Source organism: Podarcis raffonei, chromosome 10 (assembly GCF_027172205.1).
Source record: "Podarcis raffonei isolate rPodRaf1 chromosome 10, rPodRaf1.pri, whole genome shotgun sequence".
Classification (NCBI taxonomy): domain Eukaryota; kingdom Metazoa; phylum Chordata; class Lepidosauria; order Squamata; family Lacertidae; genus Podarcis; species Podarcis raffonei.
Genome location: NC_070611.1, coordinates 7,006,441 through 7,030,459, shown reverse-complemented (window position 1 = coordinate 7,030,459; position 24,019 = coordinate 7,006,441). Strand labels below are relative to the sequence as shown.

The 24,019-nt window shown below is 41.7% G+C and overlaps 1 protein-coding gene across 1 annotated transcript in view; it reads left to right on the top strand.

Annotated features, from left to right (window-relative positions):
* The window catches only part of RELN (reelin), a 292,640-nt gene that overhangs the window by 52,503 nt on the left and 216,118 nt on the right, over positions 1 to 24,019 (top strand). The window contains exon 3 of the mRNA XM_053405719.1: positions 11,045 to 11,180. Coding sequence (XP_053261694.1) covers positions 11,045 to 11,180 — 136 coding nt within the window. The remainder of the gene's footprint in view (positions 1 to 11,044; positions 11,181 to 24,019) is intronic.

Sequence of the window (24,019 nt, the reverse complement as noted above, 5' to 3'; positions counted from 1 at the left end):
GGAAGGCATCAGCAGAAGCATGGAGTCTGCTTCTGCAGCTCTGTGTGGTCACACATTTGCTGCCTAGATAGCAGTATCTGTCGGAACCGTGAGATGGAAAGCCAGCTGGACAGACCCCAGCCGGAGCGTCTCCCTTCTCAGCCTTGCCGCTGCGGAGATCCATCAGTCATCCTCCTCCGACGTGCATCTGTGACTCATGCTGGCATGCATGAGCACATGTTACTCAGCAGACAAATTCCTCATTGGTCAAGTGTTGGTACAGACCCTTCCCTAGATTAAACACTGAAATCCTGAGCCAATGTTTTAGGGCAGCCCACCACGCTCTAGCTGAAATTGGGCATTCACCAGCTTCCAACAGAAGTACGGAGTTGGGGACGCAGTTAGGTACCTGCAGCAGAGATCGTAGAAATTTTGCCTGAAAGCCATCTAGCTTTGGCAGGTCCCCATTATGCCAGACATTTGCTGCATACAGGAGTTGGGAAACGGGCTTTGCGTTGAAAACCCTTAAGGCTGCTGGAACATATTTGCCACATCTATTGGCCTGTCTCCCCCCCACCCCAACTGTATTACCTGGGTTATGAAGGCGCCCAAAAGGTTTTAAAGCAAAGATTATGGGACAATGCACACAGCGACTTGCGATCTCGGTCACACGCAGTCTGTAGTCCGCTGGCAGCAGGAGTTCGATATGGGTATGTCTTTGAGTTAACATCTTACATCAAAAACCTGACAGTACCTAACTATCGAAGGCTTTTCACCAAAGCCAGACTGAATGTCTTCCCCTCTGCAGTGCTGGATGGTAGGTTGAGAGGAGTTCCCTACCAGGACAGACTTTGCTCGTGTGTTCAAGACATTGATTCCATAGATCATATTTTGTTACATTGTGCGAAGTATGAGCAAGCCAGGGCTGAACTGATACTACCCTTGCTGGTGCCTTTCCCGGGAAAGTCAGAGGCTCACTATGTCAGCTTCCTACTGGAAGACCGGACAAAAGCTAGAACGTTGGCAGTGGCAAAGTTTTTATCGGTGGTTGCAAGAACAAACGAGCACTATATGCCAAACAAAGTGCTTGATTAACCTGCAGGTAGGCTGTATGAACTCTGTATTGATTTGTAATGTTTTGTTGGGTCTCTGGACCGTAATAAAGATTGTTGCTGTTGTTGTTGTTACTCAGCAGAGTAAACACACAACAGATATGGCTCGAGGCATGGATACTAGGCTACTTTTATTGTACATAAATCAGAACAAAGAAAACATGGCTTCTTTCCTTGTCTCTTGGAGAGAGAGAACACAAAAGTAATACAGAGCAGATATTCCGCTCACAAGACTCCAACAATCTGTGCTGGAATGTAAACAGACATGTGACATGTAACAATCCCACATATCTGCATCAAGGGTGGAATGGAATTCCCAACAGTACCTGGCACAGACCAATGAAGTCACCATTGATACCTGTGGTGGGTGTTGCAACCCACTCAACACCTATGCACCTGTACAGTGCTCAGGTAGCAGCTCTTGTTCCTCTCCTGCCAACTTGTGATACTTTCCTTACTCACTAGCCATGTGGGAGCTTCAGTGCTTGTAGAAGATCAAAAGGATGACCCAAGCACTTTTGGGTCCCATAGATTTCATTGAGAGGGTAAAAGACATACATAAGATACTGTATACACTTACCTAGGAGTAAGTCCCTCTGAACTCAGTAGGACCTATTTCTGAGTTGATATGCACAGAATTACACTGCAAATCTGTTTACCACAGAAATCTATGGGACTTAAAAATTGTTAGCTCATGTCTCAGACGTGGCCTCAGATGAATTAAGAAGTTTGGTTGTTGTAGAGGGAAGACTGGCTGTATTTAGACACCAGAAATGAAGTCTGTGTGGTGACAGATTCAAGTGCTGAAATCTAGAGCTTGAACTTATTCTACTATTTTTTGCTCTATAAGACACACTTTTCCCCCTCCAAAAATTAAGGGGAAATGTGTGTGCGTCTTATGGAGCGAATGCAGGCTCCATGCTTCAGCGAAAGCAACGCGAAGCCTCCGGAGCACAGTGGGAGCATTCCTGCTGTGCTCCGGAGGCTTCGGACGGCTATCCCTGAAGCCAGGAGAGCAAGAGGGGTCGGGAGTTCCTGCTGCGCTCTGGAGGCTCCGCTGAAGCCTGGAGAGCGAGAGGGGTAGGTGTGCACCGACCCCTCTCGCTCTCCAGGCTTCAGGGATAGCTGCCGAAGCCTCCGGAGCACAGTGGGAGCTCCCGCTGCATTCCGGAGGCTTCAGGTTGCTTCAGGGATAGCTGCGCAGCGCCCCTTCAGTGAAGCGGGAGGAGTAATGAAAGGGGCTCCGTTTCTGCTGCCGCTTCACTGAAGGGGTGCTGCACAGAGAGGGAGAGATATTTTTTTCTTGTTCTCCCCCTCTAAAACTAGGTGCGTCCTATGGTCAGGTGCGTCCTATAGAGCAAAAAACACGGTAGCTAAATCTACAGTGAAAAGCCTGCTTCCCCTACATTCATTCAGAGAAACAATTCAAGCACGCAGAAATAAGGTATGGTAGGATCTGCTTTGGACCGTATCACTTTAAAATGCAGGTGGAGAATCATGCTGGAATCCCACCCGGGAAAACCAATTAGCACAGTCTCATATTTAAGCAGTTGCTTGGTAGCAACAAGAAATTACATGTAGTGAGATTGCAGAGGAGGGATGGAGTGTGGTGTTCTGTGCCTCTTCTGTGGTGTCCAGCATGGTAGTCAAGCAGACTGCCAAAGGAGGGAAGGCCCCTCTTCCATGTCCAGGGTAGAAATGCAGTGGGCTGCTGTAGGAGAGAAGGAACTCTCTGTTCCTACTCTGCCAGCCCCGAGATGCTAACTTTTGTGGGCTCCTCTACAAGGCTGTGTTTTAGCGCACAGAATTTCCCCATCAGGAAGAAGGCCATTCTTCTCTCTGGCATGCTATCTTCCCACAGACAGGGAGGTGTTTTATTTTTGTTTTGATTTTACAGAAATAACTATCCAGGCATGAAGTTTTCCACTTGTAGTCTGAGGTGGTACAGCTTGGAACGATTTTGGTATGTGTTTTGTCTGCTTGTATGAATCAGCTCTCAGTTTCAATTTGTAAACTTGTAGAGAAGGTTCTTCATGGAGATACTGTAGGGCACCAATGCAGCATCTTTGAAGGGAATGTGCCCTAGAGAGACCACTTGCCATAACTCTGATGGTGGCTGCAGTTGCAGCCTGGCATAGCTTCTGAAGAGCCAAGGATTTAAGCAGTCACCCTTGCATGGCTGGCTGACATCAGCACTGACCTTGGCTAGCTGTGGGGGCTAGCAGAATTTTAATTGGCCACTCAGAGGCCCAGAACAGTGGGGGTGCCTCACCTGTGGACCTGGCTGGGCCAGTCTTCAGTCTGGTCTGCTAGTGGGTCATAATGAGCAGGGCATGCATAGGGCCTTGTTGCGGAATTACTCAGCCACTGTTATGTGGGGCAAGGAAGGAATTTGCCTGCAGATTTATTGAGCCTATTTTGCGAGGTGTGGGTATGCGTGCCTTCCTCTTAGCAAATGTCACAACTTTGGCGGAAAAAGGCATTGGGTTGGACCTTTAGTCAAGAACTTGGGGGTGAATGCATGTCCCAACCCCAGAATTATAGGATAAATACAGAGTACCCCAGTAAAGGGGTTCAAGGATGGGGTCTGTCCAAAAGCCCAAAGAAGGGCTGCCAGGCAACAGAACATCTAATAATAATAATAATAATAATAATGCTTTTTTTCTGGGGAGAGGCAGGGGGACGTATACCCCTAAACATTTTGTGAATCTTTGTACTTTTGTCCATTTACTGTATTTACCCCCCCCCCCATTCGAACTATAAAATTGTGATTTCCTTGAGTCAAAATGAGAGTAACTCTAAACATTTTTTAAAAGAAAAAAGCACTAATAATACAGTGGTACCTCAGTTTACAAACTCAATTCGTTCCGGAGGTCCATTCTTAACCCCAAACCATTCTTAACCTGAGGCGCATTTTCACTAATGGGGCCTCCTGCTGCCGCCGCATGATTTCTGTTCTCATCCTGGGGCAAAGTTCTCAACCTGAGGTACTACTCCCGGGTTAGCAGAGTTCGTAACCCAAAGCGTTTGTAAACTGAGGTACCACTGTAATGATAATGATAATGCTATTATTTAAACCCCGACCATCTGGCTGGGTTTCCCCAGTCACTCTGGATGGCTTACAAGCATATATAAAACATGGTAAAACATCAAACATTAAAAACTTCCCGATACAGGGCTATCTTCTGGTATCCTGGTGGGATTTCCCTGTTAGATCTGCGTCAGTGGAGGATATCCTCTCACCAGGACTGACCCTAATGGATATATCAGTCAGGAATTGGGTTGGCTGATTCAGGACACCCACCCAATGCCTATGCCAAATCCAATCAACATCTGTAACTAATAAAGTTGTAGCCATTTTGATTCCACACTGGTGTCATGCCTTTTTTTACTGTATTTACATTGTTAACCCCACCTCAAGTGCCAGCTGTAATCATCGCCCTGCTGCGGTCTGCAGATGTTTTCCACCCACCTAGGAAAAAGAAAGAAAACAGTACTGTGGTTCTGTATCATTCTTACTACTCGTTACCCTCTTGATGCCTCGTCTAGGCTATAATACATTAATTTTGTTTGTTTCAGCTACGATTTCTAAAGGTTATTCAGTGTTGCATATGGTTCAAAAATGTAACATTGGCTGGCGAAGTAGCTTCTGTTCAGTTTGTTTCCCCAAAGAAGATGGTGATAACACGTTCACTGCAACTTAGCATGAAGAAACCACCAAATTGCAGTATTTATCTAGCCATTAATGGCAGAAGAAGACAGCTTTTATACACTGACTCAGGCAGTGCTGAAGACAGAAAGAGAGTCCCTGTTCACAGGCCTATGGCTAGCAATGAACTAATTAGCCATCAGAGAAGAGGAAGTCCTCATTGGAATAAATGGATGTGTTTAGGCTGCCGCTAGAGCAGTGTTTGAAATTGCGAATCTACAATGAAAGCAAAGTTTGCAGTGCATAGTGGGTGTTCTGTGAGCCAATACATCCCTGGTTCCTATTTCTTTTTGGTGGCCTTGTGGATTTGATGACAGGTTTAGAATCCACTTATAGAAATTGTAAAGAAGAACAAGAGTGGAATAAAGGTTAGGAAAACTATTTTCTGAAATAAAATGCATTGCCGTGTAAAGATTATCTTTTCCATTCATATGAAAAAGTTGCTCCATCAGTGCTATTTTTCTGCACAGAAAACTGGTATTTAATACTAGGTGCTGTAGGCATGCATAGTGAATGGACACATCTCACTTGGCCTTGAACATAAGTAGATTATCTGAAAAATTATTTCATTTTCCCTTTTATAATATTTCCAGTAACTGCCTAATGTTAGCATTTATACATGTATTTACTCCTTATCTCCATTTACTAAACTCCCTTGCCTTTGTATACTTAACTATCATTTTGTTCTCTAGAATCTTCCCAATTGTCAGTGAACATTCTTAATAGTCGGTGCATCGGGCATTGGCATCCATTTCTGACCTCCCTTTTTACAAATACACATGCTTAATAAATTGTACAAGGAATCTCATTCAATGTCTTGGGGAATTATGCAAATGAATGGCTATATTCTCCTCCCAGTGGGCTCTCATTTGCATATGCGTAACTCATGTCAGCTTGAACTCATAAATCCCCAAGATGAAAATACATCTCTAGTGGATTCTGACAAAAGGCTTTCTTAGAAAATGTTAATTAACTACCCATCAAATTCGGGTCATTTAAAACGATTAAAGGAGGGTGGGGAGGAGTAAATCCATATACTGTTGGCTAGATGCAACTGTGTCTTTTGAATAAAAGATAGTCCATGGGCATTGTAGAGTGTCAGCCTTTTTTAGCCACCCTGTAATAATATTGAGCATTGTAATATCTAACAGAAAACTAGTTTAGACTTTACATTTCTTGGCTTACTTAACAGAAATAACTCCTGATGTGTGCAATGTGAGGAGGAACTAAAGTGATTTAGAACTGGCTGTATTGGGGGTGGATGGGGGTGGAGACTCAGTTCAGAGTGACACCCACAGTGAAAAGAAGCTAGGGAGATCTGACTGGTTGCAGTTTTGTATACAGTGGTACCTCAGGTTACAGACACTTCAGGTTACATACGCTTCAGTTACAGACTCCGCTAACCCAGAAATATTACCTCGGGTTAAGAACTTTTCTTCAGGATGAGAACAGAAATCGTGCTCCGGCGGCACAGCGTCAGCAGGAGGCCCCATTAGCTAAAGTGGTGCTTCAGGTTAAGAACAGTTTCAGGTTGAAAACGGACCTCTGGAACGAATTAAGTACTTAACCCGAGGTACCACTGTATAGCCTGGCGGCAGCATGCTACTAAGCTAAGCTTGTCCCTTCTGAGCTAGTCTTTCTGGCTCATTTGCAATCTTAGTATTGCTACAATGTGGGCATTTCAGTGGACATGCCAGAGGGCAGGGGGAACTGTAGGTTGATTGTGGCAGTCCCTGCCCCAACCTACATACAGTATAGTCATTATGAAGATCAGGCTACACCCTAAATGTGTAGGATATGTACAGTTGTAAGGCTGTGCATGCAGTGGTGAAGCTGCATGCTCTGCTACCGGGAGCAGAGAGCAGGTGGGGGCATGGCTGCTGCCCACCACGGGGGTGCGCTGTGCGTGTCCGGGGGGGCTGCCGCGATGGCACCCTACCGGAATAGTGGTGCCGGGGGCGGTCCGCTCCCTCCACACTCCCGTTCCTCCCCCAGTGTGTGCATGAGCCTTGGACTTCTCCTATCTCCTCCTCTTCTGACCTGGCCCTGAGAACGAGATCAGAAGCGGTTGCTTCTGTTTTTAACTAACTGCAGCTTAGGGTTATGTCCAAACCCAGGCAAATTGTCTTAGTCATAATTACAGTTTACTGAGCGAAGTCGACTTCAAACCAAGGGTTTGTGGCTTGTTTCAATAAGCTATATTTAAGATTAACCATAGTTTGGGTTTGGAGATAATGCTAATTGAAAGTGAAAGTTTCTGATCGCGTCCTTGTGTCCACAATATGGAGGGGTAGTGCACAAACCTATTATTACAATTAATTTATTAATCACCTTCTGAACCACCATCTCAGTGTGATTTACACATAAAGGTGTGTAGTTTGGGGGTGCTCCTAGATCTACCTCTGTCACTGTACGCTAGGAGTGTCTTTTACAAACTTAGGTTGGTAAGACACCTAGGATCAGGATAGCTTGACAACAGTTGCCCATGCATTGGTAACCTCACGGCTGGATTACTGCAGTGCACTCTATGTGGGGCTGAAGGTGTTGCAGAATGCAGAAGCTAGGTTCTTTTTTTGGGGGGGGGGGTGAACTATCACCAGCATATAATGCCTTGCTTGCAAAGTTTGCATGGCTGCCAATTTGATTCTGGGCCAACTTTAGGCTGTTGGTACTAACATATTTTTTCCTCTCTCCTGCAAACACAGAACACAAGCTACATGAACTTGCTGTCTTCTTTATACAGACAAGATATCAAAGCTGTGAAGTGGCTCTTGTGTCTTATGTACACAGATCTGGTGCTTAAATAAGGAGTGGATGTGACCAAATGAATCTAATTCCAACTTCAATATAATTATTTCCCCCTAAATGCTAAGAGATTGTATGAATTTACTAACATCCCAATTTAAACTATATTCCAAAATTAATATGCTTTTTTTAAAAAAAATGCATAGAAGTCTCTTTTAGTGTCAGGGTGAATACCTTCTCTAGCACCTTGTTATGTTGTAAGACTGTTATTTTCAAAATAATTGATATCATCTATAAAATAATTTCAGTGCTTGAAGTAAGCTAAAGCTAACATAACCCACTGAGGAAGGGAAAAAAAGCTTCCAGAATTGTCAGTATGTTCTCCCTTTGCGATGTTTAATAATTTATCAAGCCTTGCTGACCCCTAATTGATTGCAAAAGCCAGCAAGTGTTTTAGAAGTCTCTTCCATTCTATCAAACTAGATGGATGTTTTTTCCTGTGAAGCAGAATGTAATCACCCAGAAAAAAATCAATCAGCAGCTGTATGTTAGATATGAGTGTAGTACACTTAGGCCTTCATTCGAAATGCCAGTAGGTGGTTGTTAATTGAGTAGTTCACTGACTTTAATGGGATTATCATATGAGAGTTGGTTGCAGAATCATTGCATGCATTATTCTCATCTTTAAACAGGTAAAAAAGAGTAACACTCACAGCAATGAAATATTGATATTTCCTAATGCACCAATTTGTTATATGGGATATAACTGCTGCTGTTTCATGTTGCCACATAAGGTCTTAGCTACTTTAAACACACAAGGATGACTCGTGGATCTCTAACAGTTGGATAAATTAATCAGTTTAAAACTGGGTGGTCAGTGAATCACTCAAATAGTAACCTATCAAAGGAACAGAATTTGGTTCTCAAAAGAAAAACTCACACATTCACTTCTGCTTTCTCTCTGCTTCCCAGCAGGACATTTGTCCCATCAACTCCCTCCTCCCTCTCATTTATTTCTTCCAGGGTTTGTTAAGCCACAGTTTCCTGTTACTCCCAAACTTGAAATTATGGTTTAAGGACTGGCTACACACCAAGATTGGAAACTGTGGTTTGATCCTGGTTTGCAAACCAATATTTTATACCGTTTACCTTATGCTGGTCTGCGACCATAATAAACTATTGTTGTTGTTGTTTTGTTGTTGTTGTTGTTATACTGTTTACCAGTCCAGCCATGAGATAAAATTGTGATTATATTAGTATTTAAATAAGTATTAAAATACAAATTTCCATGCAGTTATTTTTTTAAAAATCTGCAGGTTAATACAAAACATGACAGGCTGGATTTATGAATAGGCACATACAAGATGGAAATGGACCAGAAATAGCCATCCTTACCTGTGTTTCTTTGACAGTGTTGGGGCCATAGATATGTGACCAGAGCGTTTCAGATGCTGCAGTGGCCTTGACTTGGTCTAAGTTATGTAGCAGATTATATATATATATATATATATATATATATATATATATATATATAATGAATTCAGGAGAACAGAGTATGTTATGTACTGTCATATGGCTAAGCTTTTCACTCAATTTCTTTTTTGTGGGTTTGGATCAGGCATGATATATAGCCAGTAACCCTAATAGCTTCACAGCAAAGTAATATACAGTGGAGACAGACCTAACTGGGTAGTGTAGCATATAAATTATTTCAACACAATGAGCACACACAGTAAAACTCGAGGGAAAGGGAGTTCAGAGAGGTTCTTCTTCACATTGAAGTAGCATATGATTTAGTGATGCTTAGTTGCTGCAGACCTTGGATATACTCCCTGGTGACCTAGATGCACGGAAAAGCTGCTTTGTTTTTTGTTTTTGTAAGGATTTGCACAGTTGTTGGTCTCTCAGACTCACTGCCATACCTACCAGCCCTTAACACAAATTATGTGAATGTTCTATTCACTTTTAAGTAATAGATAAGCACATTAGTTTTCAAAAGCAAGTTCTGCCTCTGGCATATCTTATCACTCACTGGGATTGTTTTGAGAAATGCAATATAATTACTTATTTTCTGTGTATGTCTTCCCACGTACCCCATTGCAGGGTATAGTGTAACATAGCTGCCTGATCAGCTGTGTTACTGAGAAGTCTTCTTGGTGGGGAAGAGAAAGCTGGTTTTATTCACAAGACAAGCACATGGCTAGAAAGAAAATGTGGATTCTTCTTCATTTTAATGCAACATTTCATACCAGTTTAGATGCAATCCTAAGTGCATTTACTCGGGAGTAAGCCCCTTTGAAAACAAGGGACTTACCTTTGAGTAAATTATTCTTTATTCTTATTAGTATTAACTAAACTTATTCCTCAGCTGTTAAGTTGAAAAATATGCATGAATAAATACATTATACCATAGAAAAGAGATGGGGACACTCCATACAAGATATGGGAGACCGCCCCCTCCCAGCAAATAGCAGTATGTATAAATATGCATATGCATACATTGTTAAGGTTCTAACCTATTGGAACATAGACTCCTAGAAGTTGAGTAGAGTTGAAAGGGACCTCAGAGGGTCTTCTAGTCTAATCCCCTGCAAGGTAAGGAATATGCAGGTGGTTCATACGGGGATTGAACCCGCAGCCTTGGTGTTATCAACACCATGCTCTAACCAACTGAGGTATCTGCCACCGAGGCCATGCTGTGGAGGATTTGAACGGAGTGGAAGTATCCTTCTGCTCAGCTCTGCTGGCTGAGCCAGCCAGCCTCCTGCTGGCCACAAAACATGCAAATGGGCACAATGTTTGCTGGCAGTTTCCCCACTGGCAGAAGTCAGCAGGAACACCCAACGTGAAGAATTCTGACCCCGAGCCAGACTCACTGCTGTCACATGGTGGCATCAGACCTAATCCAGACCCAGTCACTGCACCAGCCTGGAGCTGGCTGGCATGGTTATCAGGCCTGATTCCACAATCCTGATTGCATTGTGTCGATTGGTAGGCTGAACAAAATGGCATTTGAGGTTTTTCCAACCATCTCTATGACAGTATGAATCTAGAGGAGGAGCCAGGAAAGTCTGGTTCCACAATCACTTAAAAGTCAGTAATTTGTGGAAAGGTGGAATATACTCACCTTTTAAAGAACTAAAGAAATAAATAGGAAGGAAAGATGGACATAGCTATTCAATGTACTATTTGAAGAGAGTTGAGGCAATCTTTCCTGTCCATTACTAAGCATAATGTCATTCTGAGGAAGGAACTGCTTTGAGGTCACATTACAGATAGGAAAGCATAGTGATTAATTTGATTGACATTCAAATGGAAAGGTTAGGTTAGGTTCAAGTCCAAAAAGCTTTAAAATAGTGGAATATGGCATTTGCTATTGATACACCAACTGAATATTCTTTGCTATAAAAAATTTACTTAACATTTCTGAAGCAATGCAATGAATATTTGTGTTTAATTGCATCTGGTGTTTCATCTTTACTTTCTGTCTTTCTTGTAGGAATAATGTCTGACCACCAGTTTGGAAATCAATTCATGTGCAGTGTGGTTGCATCTCACGTAAGCCATCTACCGACAACAAATCTCAGTTTTGTTTGGATTGCCCCACCTGCAGGAACAGGCTGTGTAAATTTTATGTAAGTGTCAAGATACTGTTGCTGATAATGCTAAGGTTCTTTGTAGCATGGCTACAGGAAGTAAAATGCATGTAATTGTTTCAACCATGAATCTCAACATATGTGGAAAGATTTATCTCCAGTGAATATTTGGTATTGGTAAAAAAGCCAATCTACCAGTCTTACAAATCAAGAGGCAGATTGCCTGTGTTTTGTCTATGATGGGTGGTTAATGTTCACATTTTTAAGCAGTTGCATGGAGAATGGTCAGATTTGCTCTAGTATCAATTGTTGCTCAACAAGCTACCTTTATTAGTTATATTTATAATTTAATAATGCTTGGGGTGGTAACTTTCTTGGCTTACAGAGGAAGCTCATGACAGTTTTAGTACAGTCTTGGAGATAGTTCAAACACTCATAAATAGCTCTATGTAAAGCCAAATAAAGGAAGTGATCTGACCTAGCGCACCAATTGCTGCCAAGTGAAAATTTGAGTGCAGTGGCTAAACAATGTACTGTCACACTGCTTGAATTGTTGCCAGGAATTGGCAGACATATATCTGTAAACACACTGAGTAAGATGATGCTTCTTTTATGCGTCTGTGACGCTGTGTGGACCAATGTATACATTTCTCAGCCAGCCCAGTGTATAGGATGAAACTGCAAACTGAATTTTCTCCTGGTCAACTGAATTCAATTTGTAGCTTCGTTCTGCAAAAAAACAGGTAAAAGGTGAAAGATTTATACAATCTGAAGAGAAACCAGAGTACAGGTGGGCCTCAGTCTCATTCTCTGCCACCCTACCCCCGCACACTTGCATGCACACATTAGCAGACTTATACACAACCCTCTGTGACAGAAAAGTTTGTTTGCTGGGCAGTTTGGGTCACCAAGTGTTTTTTTTCCTGCCAGCAAACGGTTGACTGGCAACAGCGTCTGATTGGCCAAAGTTCCGGGGGAGGGAAATGATTGGTTTGGAGAGGTTAGACAGGTTTCAGGTTGGGAGAGAGGGTGAAGGGGTTCTGAGGGGAAAAGGAGATACTCACTGAGGAGACTATATAGCATCTAGATCAAGGGAAGTAATAGTGCCACTGTATTCTGCTCTGGTCAGACCTCACCTGGAGTACTGTGTCCAGTTCTGGGCGCCACAGTTCAAGAAGGACACTGACAAACTGGAACGTGTCCAGAGGAGGGCAACCAAAATGGTCAAAGGCCTGGAAACGATGCCTTATGAGGAACGGCTAAGGGAGCTGGGCATGTTTAGCCTGGAGAAGAGGAGGTTAAGGGGTGATATGATAGCCATGTTCAAATATATAAAAGGATGTCACATAGAGGAGGGAGAAAGGTTGTTTTCTGCTGCTCCAGAGAAGCAGACACGGAGCAATGGATCCAAACTGCAGGAAAGAAGATTCCACCTAAACATTAGGAAGAACTTCCTGACAGTAAGAGCTGTTCGACAGTGGAATTTGCTGCCAAGGAGTGTGGTGGAGTCTCCTTCTTTGGAGGTCTTTAAGCAGAGGCTTGACAACCATATGTCAGGAGTGCTCTGATGGTGTTTCCTGCTTGGCAGGGGGTTGGACTCGATGGCCCTTGTGGTCTCTTCCAACTCTATGATTCTATGACTATCCATAGGGAGAGGACAAAGCCTCGCAGCTGGGATATGGAGACCAGGCTGAGGGTCTGGGGAAGGTATCCAGACAGGAGTGTTCTGGGAGGGCTGAATCTGAGCCAGGAGAGACAGATCCAGTGTCTCCCAGGGTGTCAAGTCTAGCCAGGAACGGAGAATTCTTCTAGGTACTTAAGACTCCCAACCCAGTAACAAGGGGAGAGGGGATCCCCTGGGTCTGTAATACCATTTATAATACCTCAGGTGTGGGATTGTTAAGACAGGGGGTAACTGAGGAAAAATGCCCCTCACTCATGAACCAAAGGATTAAGCTGTGAAGGAAGCAGTATAGTGTTGAAAGTATTGTATTATCTAAGTGACAGACACTGATTTGAACATTTTACCATCTTTTCTGGAAACCTGAATATTTATCTACCTGAAGTGTGCCGACTGATGTTTAGTTACTGAAGTTTAAGAAGAGTTGTACCTATAATATTGTGTTTAAGCCTGAGACATCTTATAGTTAAAGTAACTAAGTTTAATTCTACCTGAAAGAACTCGTTTCCTGACCCAGTTTGTGTCAAAAACTACCTTTGTTTAATAAAATTTTCGTGTTTGTTTGATCAACTCCTGCCTTAGACTCTCACACAAGTCCCCCATTAGATAATCTGGGGTAAATTGTAGAAATTCGTGTAATTGGTGTACAGTGAAGTGGTCGCACTAAATTTAATTGAGAGCTGGCCAAACGCGCCAGGGTGAGAAAGCAACGTTGCACCGTCTCACCCTCACCCCTCTTCAGGTCTCCCATGCAGATCAGCTGAGTAGGTCCACTTGTCAAATGACTGATTTGACAGGGCAATTTGCATCTCTGTCAGGATGCTGATGTCTGCTGTCCGCTGTCTACTATCTCTACATTGTTGTTGTTTTATTTCTGCCGCTGTTACCAAAATTTGTGGAGACTTGGAGGACCAGAACAATTTGCTTGGGGAAACTGGATGAGGCCCCCACACTGAGAGTTAGTCATCCCTGGGATAAATGATGCAGTTGACAATTCTTGCTGTTAGTCCAGTCTTCAGCGTGTTATGAAGTTGGTGCTTTGAATCCTAAACTTGGATTTTCCACTGGCAGAGACCTCATTATGGGAATTGCATTCTGTTTCTGGTATCCATGCCAGTGTAAAACACACATGAACACTTGCTCCAGAAAGGCTTTGTCAACAGCCTATTACACACTGGCACAATGCCAATCTGCAAGTGAGTTGTGGTGGATGCCAAATAATGCAAGAAACTTAAAAACTGTTTCAAAGAATTCAAGAGCAACACAGAGTCACTACTGCAGCTCCCTCCTATGTTTGGAACCCTCCAGTATATTGGACGTCCCTAAGTTTTATGCACAAGAATAAAGGTGTGATCCCACTAAACTCCCATTGACTTAATGCATCTATTCACACTAAGGTAACCCAACACTATTATCTTGCCATTGCAGAGAAATGGTGGCTTGCTTGAGTTTATGGTTGAACTCAATAATGAAAAAAGGACTTCAGCTCATTCTCTTGACCACTAGATTACACTAGCATAGGAGATTTCCTCCTCACCTCTATAAAATGACAAGATTTCACTCCCTTTATATTGCTGTCCTCCATGTTTTATCAGCTGACAACTTTGTTTTGATCCTCTCCAGCTTGCAAGACTTGGCATAAAACACAGTAAATCTCTCCTTCAAGGATCATCAAATCTACAGATAGCAATTCTTATCTTTTGAGTGACCTGGCTTATGTGGGATGGGGGGATGACAACATATTCTGCTCTTCATTGGGTGGGTGGGTGTGTTTTAAGATATATGAATACTTACTTGGTTCTGTTGCATTATGCTATATGACAGAGACCTGTATATGCTAAATCATATCACAGTGTATCACTGTGTAAAATAAGAAGTTTGTGTTTACTTCAATACGTGCTCTAGAAACAATACTGTCTTCACTCATGCAGGCCCAGGTTGTTGTTGTTTTTTTATAAAAAAAATCATTTTCTCATTTTACAAACTTATAACAATACAAATTTACACATCCAATTTAAGATACCAAATATTATTATAGACCCCACTCTCCTCTTTCTGCAGTCGCTTGTCATATATTTTACCACTGCATATCCAATTTAAATCTATTTATTATTTGTCCTTTATACTCAATTTTAATTATTTTACTGCTCATTTGTAATTCAATCCTGCTAGCATTTGTTTATGATAGTTCTTCAGATAATCCTTAAATCTTCCCCATTCTAAGTTAAAAAGTCTCTCTTCTTGATTTCTTATTCTTCCAGTAAGTTTCTCCATTTCTGCATACCATGCAGGTCCAGTTTCCAAGGTGATTTCCAAAGGAACTTGCATGCGTACAACACAGCTGAAAGTGGACATTTCCAGTCTGCCTCAGTGATAGACTGATTGTGCCATAATTACATGGCCAAAAATCACAGCAGTTGGGGGAGATTGTTGTGAGGCCTCTTTCACTCTGTATAGTGCCATCCATTATGCTTGTCAAAATTCATTTTGCTGCTGTAGTGAGGGCATTTCCCTTTCCTATACCGTAGATAGCATGCAAATATAAATATATGCACATTTATTCTATTATCGAAGAGCAAAAAGAAACAGGTGAATTGTCAGGGAGCTTGTACCCAGGTGGTGAAATAATGGTTGCTGATATGCTTAAAAAACACACACACAAAAATAACCTAACGCCTTCCTTCATTAGACAATAAACAATACACTCTGTTCTTATGGAATAGCCAGAGAATTTTATGTAACTAACTGCGCTGACAATAAAACCACATTGTGTGCAAACACGGAACATTAGTGGAGGGAAAATGTTCCTCTTAAACAGAATATACTTCAGCGTTAGCCACCATGGACAAGCTAAACTTCTCATAATATTAATGATACTGATAAGATTTAAACTCTTAGGCCAAACTGGACAGCGGACATTCATCCAGTAAAACATTTGTGGCCAAAGTAGGTAAAGACTACTAGTACTAGAACTAGGGCTGCATTTTATTTAGTACAGATCTCAGCAGTGGCAAACACTATGCAGAAGCAATTATAACTCACCCATATTTGCTAGTGATTCCTCATCCAGCCAGGTATATACTCTGCCTCAGTGGAATTGCAATCCCTAGCTGGATTGGGGCATTAGAAAAACTACAACTAACTTCAAAAGCATGCTGAAGCATGTGTGAGAGAAGGAGGAAAACCTGTTTTCATCTTTTGATTTCCAGTTAGTACCATTTTCTCCTATGTTTTATTTACTATTCAGCATACTATTCAGCAACTGCAGCGGTTGCAGAGTGCCGCAGCGAGACTCCTTACGGGGTCCTCGCTGCGAGATCACGTTCACCCGGTGCTATACCAGCTGCACTGGCTCCCGGTGGAGTACAGAATCAGGTTTAAGGTGCTGGTTTTAACCTTTAAAGCCCTATACAGCCTAGGACCTTCATACCTACGGGACCGCCTCTCCTGGTATGTCCCACAGAGGAACTTACGATCTTCAAACAAAAACATCTTGGAGGTCCCAGGCCACAGAGAGGTTAGGCTGGCCTCAACCAGAGCCAGGGCTTTTTCGGCCGTGGCTCCGATCTGGTGGAACGCTCTGTCACAAGGGTCCTGCGGGACTTGACATCTTTCTGCAGGGCCTGCAAGACAGAGCTGTTGCACCAGGCTTTTGGCTAGGGCACAGCCTGACTCCCTCCTTTGGCAATCTTCACAGAACTCTAGCCCAATGGTTGCCATAAATTTGATTTGAATTAATTTTATAATGAAATGATTTTATTGTTGTTAGCCACCCTGAGCCCGGCTTTGCCTGGGGAGGGTGGGATATAAATAAAAATTTATTATTATTATTATTATTACATCATGGACAGAAATACATATTACATCAAGGTTAGGAAATCTGTGGTCCTCTATGTTGTTGGGCTCCAAATTGGCCATGCTGGTGGGAGTTGGAATCAAGCAGCAACTGAAGGGAGGCGAGTTCCACATCCCTGCATTATACACCCCTTCTATTCAGAAAAAATGAACATCAGAAGGGGGGGCAGTTTAGAGTTGGGGAAGAGTCTTGCTCTTTTCCATCTGCAGCTGTGCCATCCAAAGCACTTCCAGTTACGCCTTCCTGAAGTTACTTGTTCCTAACAGAAGCTGCCATCAGGGTTTTGTTGCATGTTTTTCTGTGTAACATGTCACTTGTTCCATTTGAGTGTGTTTTGAAGGAATCCTACAGCCATCCCTGGTTTAAAAAATCCTACCACTCCGTAAACAGTTAAGGTTAGCATCATGTGTAAAAAGCGTTCAACACAGAGTGAATTAGCATCTGGGGAAGTCGAGAGTCATGTTTATCAATGAGACTGGAAAATAAGCCTCCCTGCACTGATACTGGGACGAGAATGACTCTGCTTAGTCTTAGCTCACTCTTCATGTTAATTCATCTCCAACCTCTCCACTGGCACAGATCACAGGTCTGCTAATTAGTTCCCAGTATTTTGTAATGCTGATGTTTATTCCTTGAGAACTGAACAGAAGCTACCAAACTGTCCTTGAGAGCTATAAGAAGATAACAGCTTTCAAATACCATGGCCATGCCCTGGATTTCATCACTGGGCCGGCCTGCTATTAAGAAAAACTATTAGGAAACTTCAGCACAAATGATAAAAAATAAAGATGAATGGCTGACATTTATCCTTAGAGTCTCTCTAAACAGCATATGCTTCATTAGCTGATAACCATGCTTTTTGATGCTCAACTTGAGCCAAGGAACATTAATTAAACTGCTTTTTGCTTGAGAAAAGTTCATAGGTTATGGCTGTGTAGTGCTTTTTTTTTTACCATTCTCTTAATCCTAAATTGCCCGATAATCACTGAATGCCAAGCCTTTATTTTACACTGACCAGACCTGTGCTAAAGACAATCCCAGCTACTATAAAAATGTTAAAAGGAGGATAGTGCTAAGATGTGTAGCTGCCACTCCAACAAAGGAACCATGAATTTAGTTCTATTTTCCCCACCCATTGCAAAATACCTACTCACCTGGGGCTCCAGAGGAGGTGGCCATTTGATGCCACCCTCCTCCAGAAGTGACAGACACATTGTTTTGAGTGGGCCTTGCCCACATGCCTACTGGGGCATGGGCACAGGGGGGGTGTCCTGCCCACACCTGGGGTATTTAGGAGGGTGACCTGGAACAGGCCACCCTTTTGGCTGATTAACACAGAATTTGTCTCCCTCCCACCCAGACAGTTAGGGGCCAGCTTGGTGGGGGAGTGGGCAAGTTGGCGTAAGGACCTTGCTTTGGTTAACTGGTCAGGGAGGGATTTTCCCAGCTTGCAGGTTTCTGTCTTCCTCATAGCAACCATCACAACTTTGGTGGATACAGCATTGGGCTGAATCCTTAGTCATGTGGGTACCCTGTTAAAGGGCTCCAGGAGTCAACATGGGGACCAATGGGGGCCCTGTGTGGGGTCGTGGCACCCTCTGCAATTGATAGCAACTGCAGTAAGACTGCTGGGAATGTTGACTCTGGAGTCCTGGCTGCAGCTAGTCTTCCATGTTCAACACTAAATTACACCAGTATTACTGAGGAAATCTACATAGAACGATCCTTAATGCTTTTCAATTAGACATTGCTGTTACAGTTTGGTACTTTGTGCTCACATTCCTTTGTCATTGGCAATGATAACGACTCCTAAGCAGAGACATGCCATTATACCTTTGAATGTTAAAGCTTCACACTTTAATAAAGGACTTCGCATACTATGGTTGCAAAAATGATTTCAATTACTTGAAAATTGCCCAAGCAAATTGTGCTTGATATTCTAGATGAATTTACTACAGAAAGTCCCATAACTACATTATGGGGAAATTTTCCATTTTTGGTAGTAAATTTCCAGTAGCAGTTATATGTTGTGGAAAAGTTAATCCCTCATATTTGAAATATTGGCAATATTTAGTCACCAAAGACAACTGCACTTATATTGTTTAAAGCAACATCAGACACCCTGCAGTGAGCCTATAATGAGGGGACCTTTTCTATGACATGTCATGTGCTTATGTACATTGTAAATCATCTTAGCTTTGCAGGCTGCAGATGCTAGATGTTACGTTCAGATGCAGCTTTAAACCATTGTTTAGTATTATGAGAATGAATCGCAGCAATCCCTGGCCTTCTGAATTTTCCTCTCCCCTGTCCTGTTCTACAGCAGCATACCAAGGAAGAGACTGGAAGTTTTGGCTTCAGTTTTGCATTAACCACAGTTATACCATGTTGTCCAAACCCTAAACTGTAGTTAATCTAACTGTGGCTTGTTGGAATAAACCAGCTTCAGAACCTATTTTGTGTTACATATATACTGTACATTGCCATAATGTTATAGTAACAAAATGCAGTACTGTATGTAATTTTTATTACACATTTTAAAAAAATGTCTGAAGGATGTATTGATGTTATATATAACATAAAAAATCACTATAGGTGCTTTTTACAACAATAAAACTAAAAGCAAAACTAAAAACCTTGTTAACCAGGAAAGAACTTGGAAAACATATTAGGTGTTCTAGCTCCCCATCATAATTTCCTAAGAAAGCTCATAAATACTAAGAACAATTTACCCTTAACTGATAGGATCTTCCCCAATATCTCCAATTTCTAAACTGTGTTCTGGGGAATCTAGGCATTTCTAAGAAGCTTTCTATGAGTTTCTCATTGAGATGTTTACTAATAAGCAGATAGGTTTCTCTGAAAGAAATCTTGGACATCACAGCTGTTCCTCTCTACAGTGCACAGCCATGAGGTGTGTTCTAAGGACACACTCACAGGTTGTATGGGACAATGATAAGGCCCAGCTGGTCCGGCTAGTGCTCCAAATGAAGTGGGCTTATGCAATGCCCTATGCTTTGAATTCTCTATGACACTTTAAGGATTCAGCCCCATAGAAACTGTTGAGAGAATGAATAAATAAAAAGAACAGTTGCTTTCCTCAGCTGACAAGCTGATTCAGAGAGTGTTCTCTGAAGGTAGGGCAGCAGTCTGCAAGTTTTGTATCTGAATTTATGCATCCCAGAGCCACTGCAGGGCAACTAGGCCTCTGCTGTGGCCTAGTATAATGAAAGCAAAAGGTGCCAAATTGGTGTCAAGCATAGGACATCCATCTCTGTTTGTTTATTTTAAAATGTAAGTATCATGCAAGACCATCTCACAACAAGAGGTGCAGACTGATACCTTCTGAACGTTTAAAATTGCTTTTAAGACTGAATGTATGTGATAGGTATACTATTGTTCTATTTATTTGTTTTTATCATATTTTCATTTTACGACTGGATGAACCACTTTGGATGATGGTGGTTGTTTTGAAATAAAAAAGTGGTATACAATACAAATTCTTTTAAATTAAAAAAAAATACATAAAAATCAGCGAGGGTAAATTTTTCATGAAAACATGCGGTTGTTTTCTGCATCTCATACTGTATATATTTCAGTGGGAGTGCTAAGCACATGCTTAACTTCCTTGTTGTAATACAATTTAACTGCTTAGCTGAATTATACTATTTTTGTGTGCCAGGGAAGTTAATATAGAATGGTAGGAAATGTCTGTAACACTGGCTTGCAAACCTGCAATGAACCCGTGATGCAGAAGAGCCACAGTCTAGTCAGATCTTGGGCCGGGAAAGGGGGAAACCAAGTATTCATTTCCAATTTGATCATGTCACTGTAACTTTCCAATAATAGAGTCCTCGTGTTGCTAACATGTTTTTTTGAGGATTTCAGATACTCTCTTCCAGATCTGTAATTTACGTGTCTGTGTCTCAGACTGTTTCTGGTGGAGGACAACTGTGCCTACAGATATATCTGTGCAAACAATATGTAAAGCAAATAGAGAGGCTTAAAACATTTATAGAAACATCCAGCAAGATTACATGGTCTGTTTAGATGCTTTTGACTGTGGCAGAAAAGTGACATGCTGTCTGAACAGACCACATTTTTGTGGTAAACCACTGAGCTAGAATGTCTCTTCAGTTTGTTAAAAATAGCAAGGTGAATATCCCATTGGAGAATTATGTAAAGACTGATGTACTGCGCTTAATATCTCACATATCAGACATGGTCGAGCTCAGATTTGCCTGAACGTCTTATCTTCTCTATTGAGCTGGCAGTGATAGGTTGGAATCCAGGACAACTCCCAGATTACAAACTCTTCCTTCAGGGGTAGCACAACCTCTCACAGAACAGGTTGTGCACCTAATTCCTGGGCCGCCCTGGGTGGGAAGAAAGGGGGAGCAGAAAAATTAAATGTGCATCCTTGTTTAATCTCGCACCTTTCTAAAATTCATTTATTGGTGTGTGTGTTTTCTTTTTGTAAATCTACTGAAGAATAATATAAAACAAAAGCAGGATTGGGGCATTTGTGCTGTGTCCCAGTGGTATAGTGATAGTGGCACTCTCCCTTCTTCTGATAGAAAATGCTCTGGGGGGGGAATAGGGGGTTGTGGAGAGTCACTTGTGGGAGAATGAGATTTGTCCCTGTTTTCATCTGAGGAATGTTGGAGGGTATGTTACAGCGTTACATAACAGATTGCAGAAGTCATGTTCGTATCAATAAACATTTTAAGAACATTTGCAGCCATTTGAAAAACATCATACATAGAGAGAAAATTGCATATTTCTCTATTCATTCAGAACAATGGTGAATTAACCAGCTGGTTTAAGAATCTGCTGCAAGAAGCGGGGAGGGGAAGCCATTGCTTGGCACTGACCCCCCTGAAGAAGTGTAGAGCCAAGCATTCCAGACAACAAGCACACATTGATTGCAGCCAGAACGAGTGACTGGGTTTGCAAGTTTTAAAATATTTTATTTCAATGCCCAAAAGTCATTTGGACTCAAAACACGGGCCCCTGTCTCTGTGGCTGCTGCATGCATCCAATCATCGTAAAGGATAACACCCTTTTCTTTGATCATATGATGCCAGAATGAAACCCATGCTGAAGTTTCTTTCCTTTGTGTAGCTACAGTTCTAAATCATCTGTCATGCATAGTAGCAGGAGGTTGGTTTTATTAGTAGCCTTTGGGTAGTTGGAAGATGTTCAGAGTGTTTCTGTGTAGGATCCAGTCATGTTTTTCATAAAAAGAGAATGGAATTAGATCAGTTCCTACTAGCAGTATCTAATAATAAATTCCTTTTAAAGAAACTGTTCTTTATCACATGCTCATCTGAATAATATTTTTTTTAAAAAAAAGAATTTTGTTTTATCTCTTCTTCTCCCTTGAGACACGTACATGTTGCTTTGTATGTGCCACCATTAGCTTATAGCACACTAAAATATAACCCTGAAATATATTTCAGAGTAAAAACTAAAAACATAAACCCTGACATCCTTCAATGAAGCACCCATTCATTTCCAAAAATACTCAGAGCACATCCATGGATGTATCATGGATTGTTTTTGAATGCTTCGCAGTGTAGAGGTGAAAGATTGCCTTCCTCTGCAGGTGAGTCCAGGGAATAGTGCCAGAATGGAAGCCTAACAGGAACCAGGCATAAGTTGGTGGGATGTGTCAGAAAGAGAGATGTATCTGATGAGTCTGGGGAAAGCTTGGGCAGAATCTAGCTGGTAACCCATGGACTCTTGTGAGTTCAGAAGCAAAATAGCTTTGTTTGGCTGGCTCTGAAGCTTACTACTTTTTAGAACCCAGTGCTTGTTGGCAGATCAGTGCAGCAAAGGTGGTGTGATTGATATTAGGAGCCTTACCTTAGAAGCAAAAAATAAGATGCAACAGATAATGCAGCTTTGTACAGGAGAATTTAAGTGAATTACGTTGCAAATGTAAACTGATAATTTCCTAGATCCCTTTGAATGTTTATTTGTCATAAGATGTTTGTTATAATGAAAACCAATTAAAAAATTATAAAAAAGAAAAGAAAGAAAAAATTGTTACAGCCCAGTCTTACGAACTACCAGGACAGCCTTAAACCAAATAGCGCCCCAGGCAAGGAGTGCATGTCAACTTCAAATACCTGTTTTATTGCACTTCTTGTGCAGTTCACCACTTTGATATATAGTACGCATGCACAGTTTATCTCTGTCATATAGGATGCTGTAAATTTTCCTGTGAATTAAAAGCTCCCTGCTGATGTTAAAGCAATGCCGGTTGTGCAAGTCTGTGGTGCCAGCTTTAGAAGTGAAGATGAACTATTTGTATTATTTATTTCAGCTGTTGAGCAGTTATAACAGTTCTCCCCCTTAGGGAAGCCCTCAGTTACTGCTGCTATGTATATATATGCATGCATACCACTAGATACAGACCTACCCCCCCATACACTCACCGTGTATACAAGCACACCTGTAGGAACACACTGTATGTTTCCCTCCTTCCCTCCCTCCCTTTCACACACATCAATGCACACTCACAGACACTCACACATGCTTATTCATGCACAAGCACTTGCGGAACTGCAGAAATGCACACACAAAAGCAGCATTTCCATCCCTCCCCACTCCAGTGCTGGAGTAACGGTGGGTGGAAATGCTGTCTATTAGTCTTAAAAAATAGATAGCGTTTATCTCCAGCCTTAGCACTGTGGTGTTTAGGGTTAAAGGTTATGGTCAGAGAGAAAAGATCCCTCTGTTCTTCAGAAATTTATTGGATGCTTGCTGCAGGTTAGCTACCCCTGGCTTATATCAGTCAGCTAGATAACACACACGAAAAACCCCACACTGTTTGGGTGTTGTTCTGTAACATAATATCTAGGAATTTTCATCATTTGTTGCTGATAACAGGATGAATTTAGCTGTCAAAGAACAACTCAATAAGTAAGCATTATGCAGTTATTGTTTCTGTAATAAAATTCTTGTTCCCACCAGTAACAAAATTCTTGTTCCCACTAATAATTTAACAGATGATTAGGTCTGTCTAAATGCCACTCTTTAAAAAATGTTGACAAAACAATTGTATTCTTTTTAATTTGTCTACATCTTGTGAATAATTAAACTATATCATTTCTGTTCTTTTTTAAAAAAAACTAACTAAAATGAACAACACTTGACTAGATTTTTTCCATTAACTTACTAATTGGAGGTCAAATTTTGGCTATTTCCTACCCAAGGCCCTAATCTAATCTAAAAAAAAAAGTGCTTTCTAAATTTCACCCAAGCCTTATCAACATGAGTGTTTATGGAATTTTCTAAACAAATTAGTTAGCAGAAACTTACACATGCCAAAGA